The sequence below is a fragment of the Pholcus phalangioides genome, unplaced genomic scaffold (genome assembly GCF_987345545.1).
Source record: "Pholcus phalangioides strain wild (caught in Gottingen) unplaced genomic scaffold, Ppha-v1.0 ptg000032l_1, whole genome shotgun sequence".
NCBI lineage: Eukaryota > Metazoa > Arthropoda > Arachnida > Araneae > Pholcidae > Pholcus > Pholcus phalangioides.
The window spans coordinates 3,871,240-3,892,780 of record NW_028301622.1 but is presented as its reverse complement, the minus strand read 5'-3'; the positions used below and the strand labels follow the sequence as shown (position 1 = coordinate 3,892,780).

Sequence of the window (21,541 nt, the reverse complement as noted above, 5' to 3'; positions counted from 1 at the left end):
TTCGTCAGAGCTGGGCAAATGCCCGAAATGGGCGGAAAAACTGCCTGGCAACAATGGTTTTGGGGCCTCAAGAATTACTTTCGGAGCGTTTACTTTGGTTACCGTGGTTCCCAACAATGCGTTTCAGACGTGTATATGTCTTTACAATGGTTTGTCACATCTTTAACGCTGCCATCATTGCAGTTTATTCCTTTATAATGGTTTGGCTCTTTTCCAATACTCCCAGTAATTGAAGAAAACCCTGGAAGCGCCAGATATTTTTGCTTTCATGTATACAGGGTGTCCTGTAAGTGCTAATGTGGCCTTTATCTCATCAACCACCCATCGTTGAGGTATAGTTTCAATTTAAAAAGTGCTTAAAAGGAGTTTGAATAATATTCGCTGCAGAAGCTGGACATCTGACGTCACTAACAACAGAGAACAACAACTACGACGATAAAACAGGGAATAAAAAATGTTCTACGCCAGCTGATGAACTCAATGCTTGCCTCAAATCATCAGCACTCTACTACCATTTTACTACCATTACGCGCAATTTACTACCATTAGTGAGATGGGTTGGAAGTGAAGGTTCTGTCTATCGTTGGTCGCCTCGAGTTTGTTAGGACATCAACACTCTGGCACGAAGCTAAAAAATTATCATTATCCACCAACATGCGAGTTCAACTGCAAAATGACTCAGCACTGCTATCATTTTCACATCAGTTGATCAAACTTGGCAATGGAAGAATTCTCGTAGACCCAAGCACTGGACTGATGACGTTCCCAAATGGATTTTGCCAGTTATTATATATATAAACTCAGTTCAAGAACTTGCAGCCCGTAAATTTTTCACGGGGCGGGCAACGTCGCCGGGTATCAGCTAGTATACTCTATGGCGGAGCCCCGTAGGTCAATTTTTTAATTATTCATCAAAGTTAGTGATTTATTTTTACTATTTAAAAACATTTATAATCGTTGTTTTACTGTTTTTTTTTATTTTCCTCGAGCTTCCGCGGAGCCCCTGGTGAGCTCACAAGGAGCCCCAAGGACTCCGCGGAGCACCGGTTGAGAACCGCTGCGTTAGACCAACGTGCAATATCGCCAGTGGCTCCGTCGCGTTGGATAGATATTTCATCGCCAATACGTCAATACCGTTCTGTGAGGAGCTGCATGGAAATATACGTGTTTGATCATCTAACCGAGTTTCTTATCAGTCGTAAGACTACAGTAATCCCATGTGAGGAGGCCCTTAAGCCTCTAGAAGCGTCCTATAGACGTGATCTAGGTTATCTGCGCACACATATATCTCTGTTATATGTGTGCGCCTTCTACACATGACGGGAGATGTAGGTGAAAAGACTTCAACAGTTTTAGAAAACTGAAGAGATGAAGAGGTACTCTCGAACTCTATGAAGAGATACCGATGTTACAGAGAAACAAATTCAGCTCTGCCCTCACAGGAAATCGAACCCCTTTGCAGGAGGAGTGCTCTGCCAGCTATGAAAACAGATAGAACTCTACCTCCTGGGATAGTATGTATATGCTGAATGGCTCCGTGTAGTGAACGACTGCAACATTCTGCTTATAGGTCAATTCTGATATATTGCCATCTGGTGCCCCTAATGCCATTTACGAGCTATTATCAGAATGTTGCAGCCGTCCATTGCACGCAGCCATTCAGCATATACATACGCTACAGGGGGGGGGGGGGCAGAATTCTGTCTTCATACCTTAGTTGGTAGAGCACTGGTCTGACATACGAGACACCGGTGTTGAGTCCTCCGTCCCCCGTGAGGGTGGAAATTAATTTTCCTTCCCTCTGACACAGATATCTCTTCATTGAGCTATTTTTCTGTATCTGTTGTATTAACTGGGAGAGTGACATCTTTCTGCAGAGAAGATTCCAGCCTCTCGGTTTACATTGAGAGCGTTCAATAAAAGTGATGTAGGTTGAAAGACGTCAGCCTCTCGTTCGACTGTGAGCGTCCTCTATCAATCTACATAATAAAACGTAATCTTCACATATTCCTAAGAGATCAGCATGATCCGTCCACGGAATTTGTTAGTGTTAGTAGACATCCACGCCCGAACCGGGATTCGAACACAGACCTGCACCGTGAGAAGCTAGTTCCCTAACCACTCGACTGAGTTTAATAAGCATGTAGCATGAGCAATGTAAGATGAAAACTTAAAAGTCACATTCTTTTTCTTTTATTACGCGATATTTAGCCTGATTGCATGATGAAATCGAATGAAGAAGCTAACTTTATTGATCAATTCATCAATTACACACGTTAAAATACGAAGCTGGGTTTGCATTCGGCGTCTAGGGTGTGTTTATAAATCCATTCTGCGTAAGCACTGACTCTGGTGAAGCCCGATTTGTGGTGTTTCTCCTCACAGCTTCCGTAACCGACGCTCATGATACCAACGATGACATCTTTTTCATCGTGCCGATAGATCAAACCACTACCGGAGTCACCCTAAAATTAAAAAAAAACCCCATTGAAATGCATCAGTCGATCAGAACAACTTCAAAATACAGAAGTACATATAGCAGCAGCAGCACTAGTTCACGAAAAGAAGCACACAACTCTGACGACATATATACGATATGGGTTCACGAAAAGAAGCACACAACTCTGACGACATATATACGATATGGGCATGAATATGCACTCACGTTTATTTTTCTGAATCCGCATGCAATGTAATTAGTTCGTAAAGAATATGTATATGGTTTGGGACATTAGCCATAGGCTGAAAATAACCCTTTATGTACAGGATGTTCCGCAAATTTGTGAATAATTTAAAAATTCATAAAAATCTAAAAAATGAGAGCATTTGAATGCTGTTTGCGAAAAAGTCATTTTCACGAAATGGGGTTTTTTTGGTAAAAAAAAAATAGTTTAAACTTTTGCCGATAGAGGTTGCTACATGAAATAAAACTAAAGAATTCTGGACAAGATATCTTTCTTACATCTCTTTTGTATCCGAAACGTTTGTAAAGTTTCAGCCAAATAAAATAACTGTCTCCTTGTAGATGCTTTATTTCGTGACACACTATACTTTTACAAGGATGACGTCACTCTCCGTTACCATATGAAGGTTTGGAAAGAGATCTCTTTTCAAAATATATCTTAGCAACAGCCAGTTGTTAAAAAACCTACACTGTACTTTCACTCATAAGACTACTTCACCAAACACCAACTCTGGCCATATCGTTATATTGCAATTTACTGCCATTAGTGAGATGGGTTGGAAGTGAAGGTGTTGTCTATTGGTGGTCGCCTCAAGTTCGTTTGGGAAAATATCTTATCTATATCCTCCCTTGGGTTCGAACCCGGAACCCTGACAACAACCTTCACGATGGTAGACGAGCATCTTACCACCATGCCACTCGGGCACATCTCTCATAAGACTGGTACAAGGTGATTCTTGAAACATTTGAGCATTTCTTAAATTGGAACCATTCTCTATGGCAAACGGTTGATGAGATAAAAGCCGCATTAAGACTTACCTGACACCCTGTATAGATGGGTGTATATTGCTGAGTAGTTGCTGCCTGCCACCAATCACTTTTCTTGTCGCTGTGATTGTGGGTTCGATCCCACAATCTATTATTTATTTATTTGTTTTATATCACCCGTTTTTTTTGATTGAATTTCTCACCGAAACCTGTACAAAACGCCAAGAAACTGAAGTAATCCTTCATTTTAGACAGGGGTTTCCGTTTTTTAAGTATTTCAGACCCTGGTGCCACAAATGTCTGAATTGCTTTTTTCTCACTGTAGAATTTTTCAATTTGACCTCAGGGAGTTATGCCTTAAAGCAGTGGTTCTCAACCTTTTTTAGCTCATGGACCTTTGAACCACATTTTCTTCTCGTGCCCCCCCCCCGTCTTACCTAGGCCCCCCCCCCATGAAGGAGTGAAACACTTTCTACTTATTGAATTTAATCTAGTCCAAACTAAGTTTGTAATGAACAAACATTTTGTTCAGCTAGCTGATACCCGGCGACGTTGCCCGCCCCGTGAAAAATTTACGGGCTGCAAGTTCTTGAACTGAGTTTATATATATAATAACTGGCAAAATCCATTTGGGAACGTCATCAGTCCAGTGCTTGGGTCTACGAGAATTCTTCCATTGCCAAGTTTGATCAACTGATGTGAAAATGATAGCAGTGCTGAGTCATTTTGCAGTTGAACTCGCATGTTGGTGGATAATGATAATTTTTTAGCTTCGTGCCAGAGTGTTGATGTCCTAACAAACTCGAGGCGACCAACGATAGACAGAACCTTCACTTCCAACCCATCTCACTAATGGTAGTAAATTGCGCGTAATGGTAGTAAAATGGTAGTAGAGTGCTGATGATTTGAGGCAAGCATTGAGTTCATCAGCTGGCGTAGAACATTTTTATTCCCTGTTTTATCGTCGTAGTTGTTGTTCTCTGTTGTTAGTGACGTCAGATGTCCAGCTTCTGCAGCGAATATTATTCAAACTCCTTTTAAGCACTTTTTAAATTGAAACTATACCTCAACGATGGGTGGTTGATGAGATAAAGGCCACATTAGCACTTACAGGACACCCTGTATACATGAAAGCAAAAATATCTGGCGCTTCCAGGGTTTTCTTCAATTACTGGGAGTATTGGAAAAGAGCCAAACCATTATAAAGGAATAAACTGCAATGATGGCAGCGTTAAAGATGTGACAAACCATTGTAAAGACATATACACGTCTGAAACGCATTGTTGGGAACCACGGTAACCAAAGTAAACGCTCCGAAAGTAATTCTTGAGGCCCCAAAACCATTGTTGCCAGGCAGTTTTTCGCCCATTTCGGGCATTTGCCCAGCTCTGACGAACTTTTAAAGTAGCCTACGGTTCAATCCCGGACCTGTTTGGTATATATGCAAAATCTGGCGACGATCGGTCTAAAACTGTAGATTTGTATAAAGAGCATACATACATACATACATACATACCCCCCCCCCCATGAAGGAGTGAAACACTTTCTACTTATTGAATTTAATCTAGTCCAAACTAAGTTTGTAATGAACAAACATTTTGTAAAAAAGATCGATCAAAGTGATCGATTGCCACCTTTCTTAAGGGACAAATTATATGGGAATAATAGGCCAGTGCGAAATGCTGGACGGTCTAACGAACCCACACAATAAATCGCCTCTCTGACACATCATTATGGGTCTGCGCCTTACCGCGGACAACTTAACCGCACATGCACCTCGTCCATATTCCTCTGCGGAACTTCTAACGAATTGGTACGTGTTGGAATGTTCTTGTATGTGTTGTGAACCTGACGTGAAGTTTTTTGTTTCTGTGTAATGCTTGTTACACAGACACAACTTCACGTCCTTACCGTGTCCTGGAGCTCAGTGAACTTCCTTCTTTTGGGGTTCTATGCGTGGCCGTCTCACTATCATGGGTCCCCAGACGAAATGATATTCTGGGGGGCCCCTTTACGTAATCGAAACAGCTTACATATTTACACTCAAAAACCATAGTACCATATGTGACCATGAAGGGCCCTCATGAGCACCCCAAGCCATGCCCACATAGGTTTAGATGGCTCCTGCTTCATGGACAGCTCTGCTGGATTCTGAAAGTTTAGTCACGTTTTTTTCCTAACATATTTCACTTGAACACTTGATTTCTTCACATCTCTCCGTGGGCCCCCCTTCACCACTTGTCATGACTCCCCTTTCATCTGATTTTCACTCGTGCCCCCCCCCCCCCCCTTAGAATATCCCAGGACCGCAAGGGGCCATGTGGCCCCAGGTTGAGAAACACTGCCTTAAAGGACTGTGTCAGTTTTTGATTTAGAAATATGGTGAATATAAACTTAGAAGACTTTCACCAGAGGGCAGCACTCAAAGTTGAACTTTCAGGGGGGGAGGGGTATTTAAGATGGAATCTCCAAGAGAAAGTGGGATTTATTACGTAAATGTAGCTGTTACCCACGGCTTTGGTCGCGTGGATTTGGTAATCGGGAAATTGCTCACCAATGATTTCTTCCCGTATAATCTTTGAACCCCTCATGACCTCCTTTGGAGGGGGGGGGGACATATGGTCAGGCTATGAAAGGGTCGCTGATTAATTTTTTGGTCACGAGGGGATCGCACTTAATCAAGTTTGGACAACACTGACTTAAATGACAGGTTTCCGTCTCGTACAGTGTCCGTCTTGGATAGGTTTCCACAGTATTTGCAACATATAAGTTTGAGTTTCTTATCTTTCACATGAGAAAACTGGAATGAAAGAATTTTTTTTATGCTGCCATTTTGAGAATTTTTCCCGGACAATCATTTCCCGGACTATTCCCGCAGACTCAGAATTGAAGGAGATTTACTTTGCTGCTGCTGTATATCGTCAGTGTTTTCTCCTCATTCAGTCGCACTCTCAGTGTTAAATCTCATTCTCAGTTTTTTTTAAACGACTTTTAAGAACGGTTGTTTTTATCAGTTTATACTCACCTTACACGCACTCTCATGCTCATGTTCTCCTGTAACGCAAATGGTGATGTTATCACTTTTATCACACGCTGTTTCGTTTAACCGTACTTCATATGCTTTGAGAATCGTTTCTTTCGCGCCATCTGTGAAATAGAGAAATGAATGAATAGACAATTAGTTTTTCTTCTTATGGGATATTAATTTGACCATGTTCATACGTACGCTCTGAGAGCTGAACTTGGCCGCCCAAGCCTCAGTGTGTTTCGTTTAAAAAATATCAGTGAAACCTCGTTAAGTCGTCACCCTGATAAGTCGTCACTTCGGTTAAGTCGTCATTTTTCTTAAGGCTCTTCCATCTTCCACAGCATTACCATGTGCTTAAAAGTCATCATAAAATCCTATATATCTAAATGGATAAATTTAAGTAACAAGAGTTACGCTGCGGAAGTTCATTTGCCAACTAAGGTTTATGAAACGTACGTTAGGGTCTGTTCGAGCTAGATCTGATTTCTGCATGGGCCCTACTAATTTAGGGCTTCAAATTTAAACAAAATATCTTTGTTGAAAAAAATCAGACATTCTTCCCCAAGTTGAGGTCTTCTGTTTACTTTTCCCTGCCCAGGGCCCACCGCCTCAAGTCAAAAGTGTTCGAGATTACCTTGTAGTTGTATCATTAACTGTATCATTAACTGATGAAAATTGAAACACTAAAATTAAATTTGATGTACATGTAAAATTAATGTGCAATAGAGTTCTATTATGACGAAAAGCTACTTATATTCTAACAGTTGCTCTGTTAATCTAAATTAAAAATTACTGGTGTAAATCAAAGTGTACAGTGCATTTTACCCCAATAAGTTAAGTCATAAGAGATCAAAAAAAGGTAAAAAATTGCCTATAATTTTTTCTCTTACAATCTATAAATTTTATTAATGTTGTTATTTTGATTCATACGTCAATAAATGTCATATTACTTTAAATTAATACGATTTTCACAAAATTGCACATTAAAACTGACGGAACTCCGCTTAAGCCGTCATAATTTTTCGATATTCCCTTATCGAGGTTTTACTGTATTTTAAAAGTCTGGATACGTTTACTTGAAATGAAACAATCCCGTTTGACAAGAATAAGTTATGACCAACTATTTCAATTTTGTAATCGTCCACTATTAATAAAAATAATTGGGTCAAATCAATAAAATTATTTATTTATTATATTAACATTCGTTTCTCAAACACTCCTGATCGTAAGCTCTCATTCAGCACAGTCAAGGAAATTAATAACAATTCCCAAATGGTGAAGCAAAGCACTTGAAGGTGAAGTTCGGGAACTCTCGCCAGCATTGTTGGGCCAATCACTGTATTTGTAGCGACTTTTTAAATAAAAGAACATACATCTGTAGTTGAACTAAAGAGAATTTATCTGTATTTGATCCCTGTTTGGAGAATTCATAGAATGAACAATATTTGTTTCCAGAATATGTCTTTTATTTACCAAATTAATAACTTCATCCCGATTTGTTACAGTGGCTGACTTAAGAACCTCATAGATCCCCGAGCCCCCAATGAATCGGTACATGCGGGAATGTGTGTGTACGTGTAGTGCAACCTGACGTAAAGTTTTGTTTCTGTGTAATGCTTGTTATGTGTAGTGCTGCCATCTGCCATCAGTTTTCTAACTATGAGTGAAGTGTTATGATTGAATGATTTATCGTTGTAGGACTGTTGCTCTCTGTGGCGAGACATTTTAATGGAGAGTTCGAGAGATCGGCTCGCATTTGCGCCTTGAAGTTGGGAACCACAGAAAACCAACTTCAGCCGACCGCCACTGTGGGGTTCGAACCCGGATCCTCGCATCGCGAGTCCGTCACTATAACCACTCGACCACCACAGCGGCATGTGGTGGTCGTTGGCATGTTGTTTTACATACTTTTAAAACAATACCCAACTCAGCAAGCATGAATTCGCAATTCTGACAACATAAATTCGTTATGCGCATACGTACATTTATAAAACTAGAAATTACACAGAAGAATGTGTGCGAGGTGCAGGTACGGTTGAGTAGCAATGAGTATCTTTTCTCAGCTCGGAGAATATGATTCCCCCACACGGGGGATTCCCAGGGGGAGCATTTTTTTTTCTCAATGGGAAAAAAAAGCATTTTACCCTAGGAGCACCATTAAAATCTCGCGAGCAACAGTTTGGTGCCTCTTGGGGCTTACAATAAGTATTTTACATTTAAAAAAGCAGCATATTATTACATTCGCATATTGTCAGCATATTGTTACAAATGTAGTAATTAAGAAGTAGTAGCAAGCATGCGGTCCGGTCCATGCTGAATTTATAACGAATCGGTATACTTGAAATAACATCCCCCCCCCCCGCATTGATAGGTGCCCTACAGAGCCACTTTAGTGATCTCTAAATGTTTCGTGGATACAATTGATGTGGAAATCTGTTCGGGCCGCTCAAGTGCTCTGGAACTGTGCCACGCATCACTAAAGTGATCAGTAATTATATGTCGCGGATCACTCAAATAATCTGAGAATGTGCCGCGGGTAACTTGAGTGATGTAGAACCGCACTGGGGAACTATGAAGTACTCTAAAACTATGTCGCATGTGAATCAAGGGATCTCTAAATGTGTCACGGATCGCTTAAGTGTTCTGGAACTGTGTCCCGGTTCATTTAAGTGATCTGAAATGTGCCCCGGGCCGCTTAAATGCTATGGAATTCTACCCCGGGCCGCTTAAATGCTATGGAATTCTACCCCGGGCCGCTTAAATGCTATGGAATTCTACCACGGGTCGTTTAAATGCTATGGAATTGTACCACGGGACACTTGAGCGATCTGTAGATGTGCCGCTTAGCTCATTTTTTTTACAAAAATAGGTTTGAGGAGGGCGGACCGCCTCAGATAACCCACCGGGGCCATATTTGGTCCGCGGGCCATGGGCCTTTGTGCGATTCATCATTGTATGGCTTCGAGTGTGGGTCGCAATGAATTTATTAAAGATAAATTTTGTGTTCTTACCCTTCAAATAACATTGAAATTAACAGAAATTGATTATAATAACATATAAAGGTATTTTCTGCCGAAATTTCAATTAAAAAAAAAATTTTTTTTTGCATTAACAAAATAAATTTCTGATCGTGGGGGAGGGGGAGGGGGAGGGGTACACGAACCCCTCTATGCCCCCACCCCCGTGTACGTCTCTGATCCCACCAATATGCGTTAGGATTCAGAGGGGCAGAGCTGATGGCGAAATTATGCTGACAGGGGAGGGAGGGGGGTCAAAAATGGCTAAAAATTTGCTTACGTAATACTTGAACGGCCCTAGGGGAAGAGAGGAAACTCATCTGCCCGTTCAGTGTGCACGAGCTCCAGAAAACGATTGAGATATTCGTTGCCCTTGAGTCTAGTGTTCTACGGAGATAATTACTGCAGCAGTGAGTGACCAAGTTAATTCAGTAAGGGGCCGTTCAAGTATTACGTAAGGAGATTTTTAGCCATTTTTGACCCCCCTCCTCCCCCTTGTCAGCAAAATTTCGTCATCAGCTCTGCCCCTCTGAATCCTAACTAATATTTTCATAAAGGGTGGTTGATGACGTAAGCATTATCCAAACCCCCCTCCCCCCTTGTCATCAAAAGTCAGCAAATCGGAAACCCCCTCCCCCATCAATGATGACGTAATACTTGAACGGCCCCTAACCGTTTTAATTTAGTAACCGTATGAGTGACTGAACTCACTTGGATTCTCAAGCGTTCACAAACTGTCACTCAATCATATGGTCACCCAAGCACTCATACGGTCATGCCTCTCTTGAATTGTTAACTCACCCACTGACTTGGTCATTCATGCGGCCACTCACACACTCTCTTGGCCATTCATACAGTGACTCACCCACTCTCTTGGTCATTCATGTGGTCATCCACTTACTCAATTGGTCACTAACTTGATCACTAATACAGTCACGCACTTCGTTACTCATATGATCACTCTGCCACTCACCTCTTCACACACGGTCAGGGCAGGTGAAATGTCGCAGGTGAAGTTTTTCCGTAAACGTGCCCGAGTTCCACGTGTTAACGTTCCACTAATTGTGCATTCCGGAGGGACGCGATTGAAATGGTGTCGTTATCATATAATCCGTCACGTGCTCAACTTTTGGTAGTCAGTGTACATTTGGCTATATTTGAAAATAGACGGTGTCTTTCGTCCGTCCTTGTACTTTTCGTTTTCTTGCCAAATGAATAATTCCGGCGTGATATGGTGCGAAGGCGAATGGAAGCAAGAGAGTAATCAAAGGTTTGGGATTCCAATCTTATCACGGAGATTAATAATGGGGCAATGTGTGTACAAATCTTACCCCCGGTGCCGACCCAACCGAACTCAGACATCAACGCTTCCTCCTTTAAGACGAAATCCGGTCCAGGCAAACTAACAGCGTAGACGTCCCGGCCAATCTCTGCATTGTATTCGAAGGTAATAGGCTTTTCGAATTCTATCACGGCTATATCGTCGTACTTGCCCTTGTTTCTGGAGAAACCAGAAGCATTACGGAGCAAAGGAGTATCTTTTTCATTTCTCAGATCGTATTCACCGATGTCCATGTAAACTTCATCAAGCGTGTCACTGCAATAAAAAGAAATCCGTTACTTTTTTCAGATATCATTAAATTGATAATCATACCTGTTCGCGAACATATGCAAATACTGTGCGCATGCGTAAGCGCAAATGATATAGGCCTATATGTTCTTCGAATGCGAAGTAGTTGTTGTTAATGCCATTCACTTTTCGCACGTGACATAGTAATAATTTGCTTGCGCAATATAAATGTTATTATGTTACTCGGATCATCGTGCTACTCATTAGGATGCAAAGCAATACCGAAACATTGAGATAGAAGCCATGTTCATACTTAGTTATACAGCGTCTTGCAGTCAGGATGTGCTGGTTTGTTATTACAGTCGATCCACAACCACCTTTAGTGACTCCATCCTTCTTTCTTTTGAACAGAACCGTCTGGAATATGAATTCTAATTACACATATTTGACGCGTCAAAAGTTTCTGTAGTGATGGTAATGCATTTCAATTCTCTACACAAAAGGGCGGCTGCGGATTAACTGCGGCCAGAGGCGCATTTATGGTTTTGCTTGTGGGCTACATGAATTTTGCCGCTTCCATCTCACACATACTTACACACGCTCTAGTCACTCTTTTGATTTCTCCCATGCTTTTTTCTATACCCTCTAGATCAGTGGTTCTCAACCGGGGGCCATATGGCCCCCTTGTGGTACTGGGATACTTCAAGGGGGCCACGGAAGAAAATGGAGAAAGGGACCATGACAGGTGGTTTGGAGAGCTGAGAAGAAAAATTAAGGTGTGAAGAAATAAAGATTTTATATTAGTGACTAACACTTACAGTGAGAGAGAGAGTCCAATAAAACCACCCATAAAACCAGGGCCTTCTTTAGGGCATGGACCCACCCATGCCTCACGGCCTACATTTTGCAACAAGTTCCTTAGGATTGGGTTTTTCTCAAGTCCCTGGCTAAATTTTTTTAAACCCCCCTTCTCTTTGTAAAATTTATTGTATGAAAAACAAAAAAAAAATTATGAAAACCATATTAGGCCCCGGGCTGTAGCTCTGTCAGTCCCACTCTTGTGAGGGTTCGTGCCCAGGGGCCTCGTGCCCATAAGTGACCCCACTTCATGATATTTTGTATAGTGCAATTAATTTTGAAAATAAGTAGGTAATATGTAGGCTGTTTATTTCCAGCTAAAGTATGGGACTACCATAGCATCACTTTGCCTAAAGTGGAGGCCCCATGATGTTGAGATGGTCCTGATAAAACTCGGACTAGCGGGGAGATCAATAAATTCTAGGCTAGTGGTCTGGAGGCCAATTTTCTTTGCAAAATTTTCGTTCAGTATAAATTCACTGAAAAAAATCATTTCAATACGCATAAAGTGTCTTGCTTCTAGATGAGAGTTGAAAACTCTGGGTAAGACAGGGGAGCCACGAGGAAAAAATATGGTTCAAAGGGGGCCACGGGCAAAAAAAGGTTAAGAAACACTGCTCTAGATCACCCATTTCATCACTCATTGGCCTAGTTCCTCGCTCTCTAGGCAGAGACGGATGGTGGGTTTAAGGTTTTACTCGCTGTGGTTTATACAAATTATTTTGCCGCTCTGCGTCAATCCTATCAGTTTTATTGACCACTCATTGCTCAAATTTTCCGCCCTGGCGCCCGGTGAGCTTCCCCCGTAAATCCATGTGCCACCCCTAAGGAAGACTCTTGCGAGAGGCTGCCAGTGCTTTAGATTTGGTGAAGCTACTGAAAGAAAAAAAACGCAATCATTCAGTGGTTCTCAACCTTTTCGGATTCGCGGAGCCCTTTTCGGTCTATAATTTGTATGGCGGAGCCCTGCTTGACTCGAGGAACCCTTTCTGTGAATAGTTTTCATCGTGGAACCCTGTAAGCCTCTTTTTTTTTACTCACTTATCAAATTTGCTAATTTATTTCCCTCGAGTGTTCGCGGAGCCCCTGGGAAGTGCACACGGAGCCCCCAAGTGCTCCGTTTGAGAACCGATGCAATAGTTTATCTTTACTAAATGTGCGTGACACTATGCTTCCCGCTATTACAAAAGACCGTTCTGTGGTCGATGGTCATTTTACCGTTCCTATTTATGCCGGGTAATTCAATTCACATTTCAGCTCTTGGTTGGTGAGCCATCATTTTATTGACACTTTTTACCCTTTAAACAGAATATATAACGATGCGAGACATTTTATCGGACAAGTAAGAAGCCGAATTCTTAATTTGCCCTCATTTGACCGTTCCAAAAAAAATTACTAGATGAGGGCATTAAACCGGTTTGTCGGCAAGGTATGGCGTAAAAGCAGAGCCGTATTTACAGAGGGGCTTAGCTGGTCCAGGGCACCAAATCCGAGAAATGATTGTCAAAGAAAATTAGTATAATGGGATAAATGCGCCAAAATTTGCGAACCTATAATCCGCCTCTACCCAGAGAAAGAGGGACCAGCAGGCGAGTGACCAAACGAGTGACACAGAGTTTGCAAGCTCGTGGGTGACAAAAACAGTCTACCCCATGTAATTTAACAAAAAGTGACCTAGAAAGCAAGGTACCAGGTCAAGAGGGAAAGTGTGAGGAAAAAAGTAACTAAGAAAATACAGACATGTTTACAAGTTGAGAGGGCTATAGACCAGCAAAATTTAAAAAAATAAATGGTCAGCTTAACCATAAACATGCCTGTGGTCATGTGTATTTTGGACTGTACTGTAAGACCAGTCGTGGCCCGGACTCTGTCCCATGAGGGATATAAGCCTTTTTCCCCGAGGGGTTGGACCACGCTGTAGAGAGTGTATTTTGGACTAGAAATTTTTTTAAAAATTTTGTGTCTAACTAAAGCCTAAGCCACCGCCAAATACAACCTACCGACCGGGTGCACCGTACCCCTTGCACCTTCGCTTAAGCCGCCTCTATGCACACCCGACAGCTTTTGAATCCTGCCCTTCGGGAGTTTTTAAGTGATTTCACCAATAAAATTCACACTTTTCTTTTCGGCAACCGGAAGATTTATGGCGATAATTAAATGTCTCGCATTTTCCCGAACAGAATCTTTCAACGTCTCGCATTTACCACGAGAAATTTTTATCACCCTTGTGTTTAGGGAAAACCTTTTCGATTTTGAGAGTTTCAGTTCAGTAACTTGGGCGAAAGCTATTCCTACAGTATGTGCTGCCATCTACCTCCGACATGGAAAGTAATTATTTAGTGAACGTTGCGTGTCTAAATTCTCCTGTTGAGGCTTTTCGTTAGGGAACAGCTTTACACTTCGATATCACTATAATACTATTTAGTACATAACAATGCAAAAAAAAAAAAAGAGTCAATTGTTTTGTAATCCGTGCTCATGAATCACCTGAAATCCCTCCAAGAATCCCGGGTTGAGAACCCCTGCCATACAATATAACATTCCCGTAACGTTAAGTTTGAAGGCTAAAGCGGTCATTTCAAACCGAGCACAACGTTGTTGGCACAAGTCAGGTATATCACCATTTATGAGCGATTTACTACCTAGTTAGTTGTGCCGGAGGTGTAACTGTGTGTACGTAACGGTCTGAATGTTTCCAGTGCTGTCATCTATATTTCAGAAAGGAAGTGAGTGATGTGTTATGATTGAACATTATGAGTGACATTTGTAGAACTATTACTCTCTGTGGCGAGACTTTTTGAGACTTTTAAACGGGGAGATCGACTCGCATTCGCGCCTTGAAGTTGGGAACCACAGTAAACCAATTTCAGCCGACCACCACTACGGCGACGGTGGGGCTCGAACCCGGGACCTTGGGATGCGAGTCCGTCACTATGACCACTCTACCTCCATAGCGACTTAACGCGGTCTACAGTAATAAGGATGTTGCTACGAAAAAAAGAGCTGACAACCGAATGTGTTCAACATGAGACAGCCGAACCACGTTCAGGCCACGACGGCTATATTTGAACCAAAGTCATGGGGTTAGACCTAGACCCAGTACTGTGTGGTAACAGACTTTAAAAATAGGCTAAATAAAACAAATATTAAATTAAATTTAAAAAAATGGATTAATGCAGTTCCCTCATTCACAATAGTAGCATCACAACTCAAAAAGTGTGGCTTAAAATTAGTTTTTCCTCTTCCATTGAGGCTCAGAACACCAGAAACGTTAGTGATTTTCTTTGCCTACAGTAGGCCTATTCTGTTCATCATTGCAATGAAAAAACTTGTGCAATTTCAATAAAAATAATCAATAATTTGATGATATTATTCACTGACACTTGATAATTTGATTCTATTCATAAATTTCGCTTTGAAGGTGGTTTCTGAACATGTCAAAAAATCGAATAGAATGCTTGTTCTCATTTTCAAAAAGGTCTCTTCACGTTCTCCTAAAGTCATTTTTCCGCTTTTTCGAGGCTTAGTTCGTCCTGGACTGGAGTATGCTGTAAGGTTTTGGAGACCATACCTACAGAGCGAACATAGAATTGGTTGAAGGGGTGCAGAGAAGAGCTACGCGTGTCCTTGTTGGCACACAGGGCTTGAGTTAGGAAGAGAGACTTCATTTTTTTAATATGTTTACATTGGATGAACGTAGGTGTAGAGGAGATATGATCGCAGTGTTCAAAATTTTCAATGGGATGGATAGGATGGACCATGAACTTTTAGTACACCGCCAATCGACTGTTTTTACAAGATGACACCAGTATCGATTGGTGAGGGATAATGCAAGGTTATGGTGTCGCAGGGAGTTTTTATCTAGTAGGGTTGTTAGTAAATCGAATAGCTTACCCCCGGAGGTAGTAAATTGTAACACAATTGACACGTTTATAAAGAAATACGATAAACATGTTGGGGTAAATCGAGAAGCTATCCATTCTTAGAATAAGACAACCATAAGTATTCTTTATGGGCATTGTATAATATTTTATCATGTGTATATATTGTTTATAATTTGTGTTAATTGCTTTTATAATTGGGTTGCTGTATTTTTGAAATATATGACAACCATATTTTTATGGGCATCTTTTTATCAGTCACCTCGTTGGGCATTTTGCCTGTTGTGGCGTTGTATTTGTATTTGTATTTTATGTAGATACGTTTTCACTTCTTTGCGTCCATGAGAAGCTCCACAAAATTTTTCGTTTACTTACGGCGTATGGGAATTCATTTTTTTCAGCGGTCTGCTCGTCTCTGGATCCAGGTGAAACAGCTTTTCCGGATTTAATTTGGCACACAGAACCTGGGAAATGAAATTCATGTAGTGTGTAATGTTATGAAAAATGTGACGATATAGCTGTAGAAAAAAAATTTAAAGGAAACTAAAATTTTCAATTTAAAATTGGACTTTCCAGTGGGGATGACGTTACGTGTTCATTATATTAGAATGTTTTTACGGATTGGTAGTGCTTGATAAGAGGTAGCACGATTAAGTTGGTTGTGCAGTTCATTCTCGCAGTTGCAGTTTCTTTATGTTCTTCATATGTCCTCTATTTTCGAAGATTTAAATTATTAATGGTCCTTGATAGTCGTCTATGACCAGGAAGGCGAAGTGACTAACTAATCTCGACGCCTCAACAGCCCAGATGAGGCATCGAGATCACGCCTGTACTCGGATCTCAACCCATCATCTTCTAGGACTTGTTCCTGCATGCGACACATCAAGGGTGGCTTGAGTGGCCTATGGAAACTCTCCACCATGGCGTTGCGCTCAGGAGTGTATGCAGCCGCCCTTGATAAGGTAAAGATGCTCACTACTTCCAGGAGAGTGTCGAGACGAGAATAAGGTTTTGGCCTAGATGGTGAACGATAACTTTAAAACAGAGAGTATGATCCTCTCTTTCTCTCTCTGCCAACATAACTTTATCGATGTAATCACTCATTAGATGATAAATGTGTATGCGGAAAAGAGTGGGTACATTTTTGCATTATGTGACGCAAATGCCGTAGGACAAAGCAGTATCACACTTTAGCAACGTTTCCGAGCAATCGCTTGGAAGAAAAGCATTCTTCATAGCCCAGCGAATTGTAACAGAATTTCGAATCTTCTGACATTTTTAGAACTAAATTTGTTATTGCTACTACTAAACCAGACATGCACCTCGTCCATATTCCTCTGCGGAACTTCTAACGAATTGGTACATGTCGGAATGTGTACATGTATAGTGAACCTTCCGCGAAGTTTGTTGCTGTGTAAGGGTTATGGTGCAAGGTTATGGTGTCGCAGGGAATTTTTCTCCAATAGGGTTGTTAATAAATGGAATAGCTTACCCCCGGAGGTAGTAAATTGTAACACAATTGACACGTTTAAAAAGAAATACGATAAACATGTTGGGGTAAATCGAGAAGCTCTATCCATTCTTAGAATAAGACAACCATAAGTATTCTTTATGGGCATTGTATAATATTTTATCATGTATATATATTGTTTGTAATTTGTGTTAATTGCATTTTTAATTGGGTTGCTGTATTTTTGAAACATATGACAACCATATTTTTATGGGCATCTTTTTATCAGCCACCTCGTTGGGCATTTTGCCTGTTGTGGCGTTGTATTTGTATTTGTATTTGTAATACTTGTTATGTGCGGTGCTGCCATCTGCAATCAATTTTTTCAGCTATGAATTTTCTCTCAACTCATAGTGAGTGAAGTGCAATGAATGAATAATCGTAACATTGTAGGCCTGTTGCTCTCTGCGGCGATAAATTTATTATTGCTACATAACAACAGAGCTAGTTACTACAGAACTAGAAGTCTAGAACTAGAACTAAGAACTAGAACTAGGTCAGAACAAAGAAATAGATCCATCATATTCTCCCCCTCGAACAAGAAGATCGACAGCCCATAATATATGTAACGTCGTACTTCTCCACCACTAACTCGATCACGATCGAAAAATCGTGGCGCCTTAATAAGGCCTCATTGATTTTGGAGATTGGGCAAGAGCAGGAGATGGGAGCAAAAATACATTTGTGGACAAAAGTAAGAGCGTTGAGATTTCAGCCCTCCAGAGGTCAAAAAAAGAAAACAGATTAGTCAATTGAATTACTGATGAAAATTAAAGATCCTAATCATATATTGCGCGGTTTTGTTTTTATTTTATTTTAGCCGTAATAGATCCCGGCGTGACGACGAGTGAGCAAAAAGACGCTCAAGACGAAGATTATCAAATCACCTGAATGAATGAATGGATGCCAGAACTTTGCCACTGGACTGACTTGCCGAGATCTCTTCCAGCCCAGCTTCGTGGCAGAGTCTGGAACAAAAAATTTCCCATGCCGGGAATCGAACCCGGGCCACCTGGGTGAAAGCCAGGAATCCTAACCACTAGACCACATGGGATATCAAGCCATCAATTCTTCTTGATTTCTATTGCCGATTTAAGATTTCATATGCATCCGTCCGTTGGAAAAAAAAAATGTTGTCCGGATTTTCCGGGAAGGTGTGTCCGACCTTCGGGAACGCACTGATGTCTTTATAGGATGGGCGCGTCTGGTAATAATAATGCGATCATCACCTATTCCCAAGAGATCTTTACCATATGTCCAGATCGTAATAAAAGTAAAAAAAAAAAAGCCGTCCTTGATAGCAACCTGGAAAGAGCCTGAAAGAAACCACGGTCAAATTGTCCACCTGTATCACATGTGAACTTCTGAAGAGTACCGAATCATGCAATCCATCCACGTACAAAACGGACCGTTCAAGTATTACGTCAGCAAAATTTTAGCCATTTTTGACCCCTTCCCAGCAAAATTTCGTCATCAGCTCTGCTCCCCCCCCCCCCCTCCGTGACTAGCAAAAAATATTTTTTTTTAAATTTTCAGAAGAAAATACCTTCCATATGTTATTATAATGAATTTCTATTAATTTCAATTCCATTTGCAGAACTCAAAATTTCTTTTTAAGAAATTCATTGCAACCCACCCTCCAGGCCATGTACACTGCTGGCCACCGTAAATGCAACACCCTGAAGGAAGCATGCAAATAATATGAAATTTACAACATGCATTAGCGGAGGTGAGATATGCAAATGATTAGAATTTCAGCGCAGACGCACATCACGCGCGCCTGTGGCGCCACTTCAAAGCGCTATTTAAGGCTTGGAGATTTCGACGATTTGAAGTACGGCAATTGTGTTTTTCTTGTGGTTTTTTCAAAAAAACGATCAATTATGCCTCGTAGAAAACAGCGATCATCTTTTGATCAAGTATCCGAGTTCGACAAAGGAAGGATAGTGGCCTACCGAGATTTTGGATTATCTTTCAGGGAAATCGGTAGTTGTGTTGGACGAAACCAAACAACTGTAATGCGGATATGTGATCGTTGGATGCAGGAGGGTACGACGGACCGACGTGTTCGATCGCATCCATCTCAGTGCACCACTTCACGTGATGACAGGCGTATTGTGCGTATGGCAGTGACGGATCGCTCAGCCACATCACGAACCATAGCACAGCACATTCAGTCTGTACCGCATCATCCAGTGTCTGCGCGTACCATTCGACGCCGTTTACAGCAGAGTGGTCTGTCCGCAAGACGTCCATTGCTTCGTCTACCCTTGACGCAGAACCACAGACGTCTCCGCCGCCAATGGTGCGATGAAAGAAGGATGTGGACGGCACAATGGAATGAAATTGTCTTTACTGACGACTCACGCTTCTGTCTGCAACACCACGATGGTCGGATTCGAGTCTGGAGACACCGTGGAGAGAAGATGCTGAACAGCTGCGTTATGCACCGCCACACTGGTCCTGCAACGGGTATCACTCTCGCACTCCTCTAGTACGCATTGCCGGTACTTTAAAAAGCCAGCGCTACATCTCCGAGGTGTTGGAGCCAGTTGTCTCAAGCATGAAAATTAATGTCTCCGTATGGTCTTTTAATATTCAACTGCATAAATCCATGTAGGTTAGGATATTTCAAAATTAATTATGGGCCCGTAAAAAGTGCATCGAAAAAATTCCACAGCTTTAATTAAGCATTTTTGGAAGCTGAAACAGGCAGAGATAGATAACTTGAAGTTCAAAGGGGGGGGGGAATCGAAATACTCATAAAAAAAAGGGGGGGGGAACAATTCATTTCCACGGTTCTTTAAATTTAGATTTGTTTATTTCATGAGTAGCGCAGGAAGTCGTCATATTGGTTAACTTAAGACAGTTTTCATGTCCCTCAAAGAAAAGGGAGATATCACGTGATCCATAATCCTCATTGAAGAAAACCCGGTCAGCGCCGGGTATTATAGCTAGCATATAATAAGAAGCTTCACATATATACAAATAATTGATTTTTTTTTTTTTATAATTTATGAAAATAATTTAATATTATTTTATAACAGAGAATTGATATTTCGATCATAACTCACGAGAGTCCTTTTCGTATCTCTCTTTGAAATTCTGAAAATTAAAAAAAATAATAATTATAATGCGAAAGTATAAATTGGTAATTATGCTGTCAGGATGTTAAAAAACGTGATTTTTTTTTTTAACCCTCACTCACATACCGTGGTCTTTGATGCATCAGAGTCTTTATCCTTAGCAAAACACGAAGAAGCTGCGTAAACAACTAGTAAGAAAACTACGGAGGTCTGCATCTGAGTATGTGTATTGAGCGCTTCTCAAAAGAAAAATACTGACTTTGCTCTTACGGTACCGCGCGTTTTTATACACGATCAGCAGTTGTTTTGTGAAATCGTAATGATTCGAGTGAGAGAAAAACCACACCTGGTTAATGAGAGAAATAACAGCCGTATAATAGTGATTCCCGCAATCTTACTAAGTTTTCTAATGGCTATTGTTTATTGGTTTCACAAGAGAAATATCTCGCGTATTTTCATACCATATCACAGAAATTTCTTATTGATGCATCGTCGTTTATACAGGGTGTCCTGTAAGTGCTGATGTGGCCTTTATGTCATCAACCGTTTGTCGTAGAGGTATGATTTCAACTTAAAAAATTTTCAGAAATGTCTTCAAAAATTACCCTGTGCTCCAGATTTTTCTGCTCTTTCCAAATATGCACTTAGTTTGCGTGTAGGTCTTTCAGGATCTAACTTTATACACGCAAATTTAGTTTTCCTTTCTTCACATTTGACACATTTTCCCATCTTACCCACCATAACTCGAAAACGTTTAGATCATTTGATCATTTTTGTCGCACCTAGGTCATTTTCTGCACACGAGGGCTAATTAGACCGGGACCTACAATTTATTGCCGATTCCGAACTGCAGGCTTGTATTTCATACTCGTCGAGAGGTTGGTGCGCTAACCCCTCGATGGGGGACCTCCTAGCGGTAGCAATTTTTTCTGCGGTCATGTCGTCTTTTCCGTTATACCCCTGTGTCAGGAAAGTTTTCTGACGAGGACTAACCGAGTATCGAACTCGCGACACCTCTAAACATCCTTTGGTACTTCAGGCGAGTATCTTATCGACCTGGGCTACCGCGCCCAAAACATTTAGAGGTAGGATAGAGTTGCTGAGGTGTTTTATGCCCTACTTGGGCTAGTCTTAGTTTGG

The 21,541-nt window shown here is 41.2% G+C and overlaps 1 protein-coding gene and 1 non-coding gene across 2 annotated transcripts; both read right to left on the bottom strand.

Annotated features, from left to right (window-relative positions):
• Positions 1 to 2,229: 2,229 nt before the first annotated feature.
• LOC149066794 (mast cell protease 2-like) lies at positions 2,230 to 20,660 on the bottom strand. Its single transcript, XM_089253171.1, has 7 exons — positions 20,528 to 20,660; positions 20,390 to 20,420; positions 16,181 to 16,269; positions 11,380 to 11,483; positions 10,828 to 11,093; positions 6,477 to 6,598; positions 2,230 to 2,465 (listed from the first exon to the last, which is right to left on the bottom strand). Exons 1-7 carry the CDS (start codon positions 20,615 to 20,617, stop codon positions 2,277 to 2,279), a joined length of 891 nt encoding a protein of 296 aa, XP_089109297.1. The 5' UTR covers positions 20,618 to 20,660; the 3' UTR covers positions 2,230 to 2,276.
• TRNAE-UUC (transfer RNA glutamic acid (anticodon UUC)) lies at positions 18,298 to 18,369 on the bottom strand. The gene has a single exon. It is a non-coding gene; the product is annotated as a tRNA-Glu (tRNA).
• Positions 20,661 to 21,541: the final 881 nt, after the last annotated feature.

Coding starts and splice junctions, on each gene's coding strand:
- LOC149066794 (XM_089253171.1), bottom strand. CDS start 20,617: ATGCAGACCTCCGTAGTTTTCTTACTAGTTGTTTACGCAGCTTCTTCG. Junction 20,421..20,527: donor CTGATGCATCAAAGACCACG/GTATGTGAGTGA, acceptor TTTAATTTTCAG/AATTTCAAAGAGAGATACGA. Junction 11,094..11,379: donor GCAAGACGCTGTATAACTAA/GTATGAACATGG, acceptor TTTTTATTGCAG/TGACACGCTTGATGAAGTTT.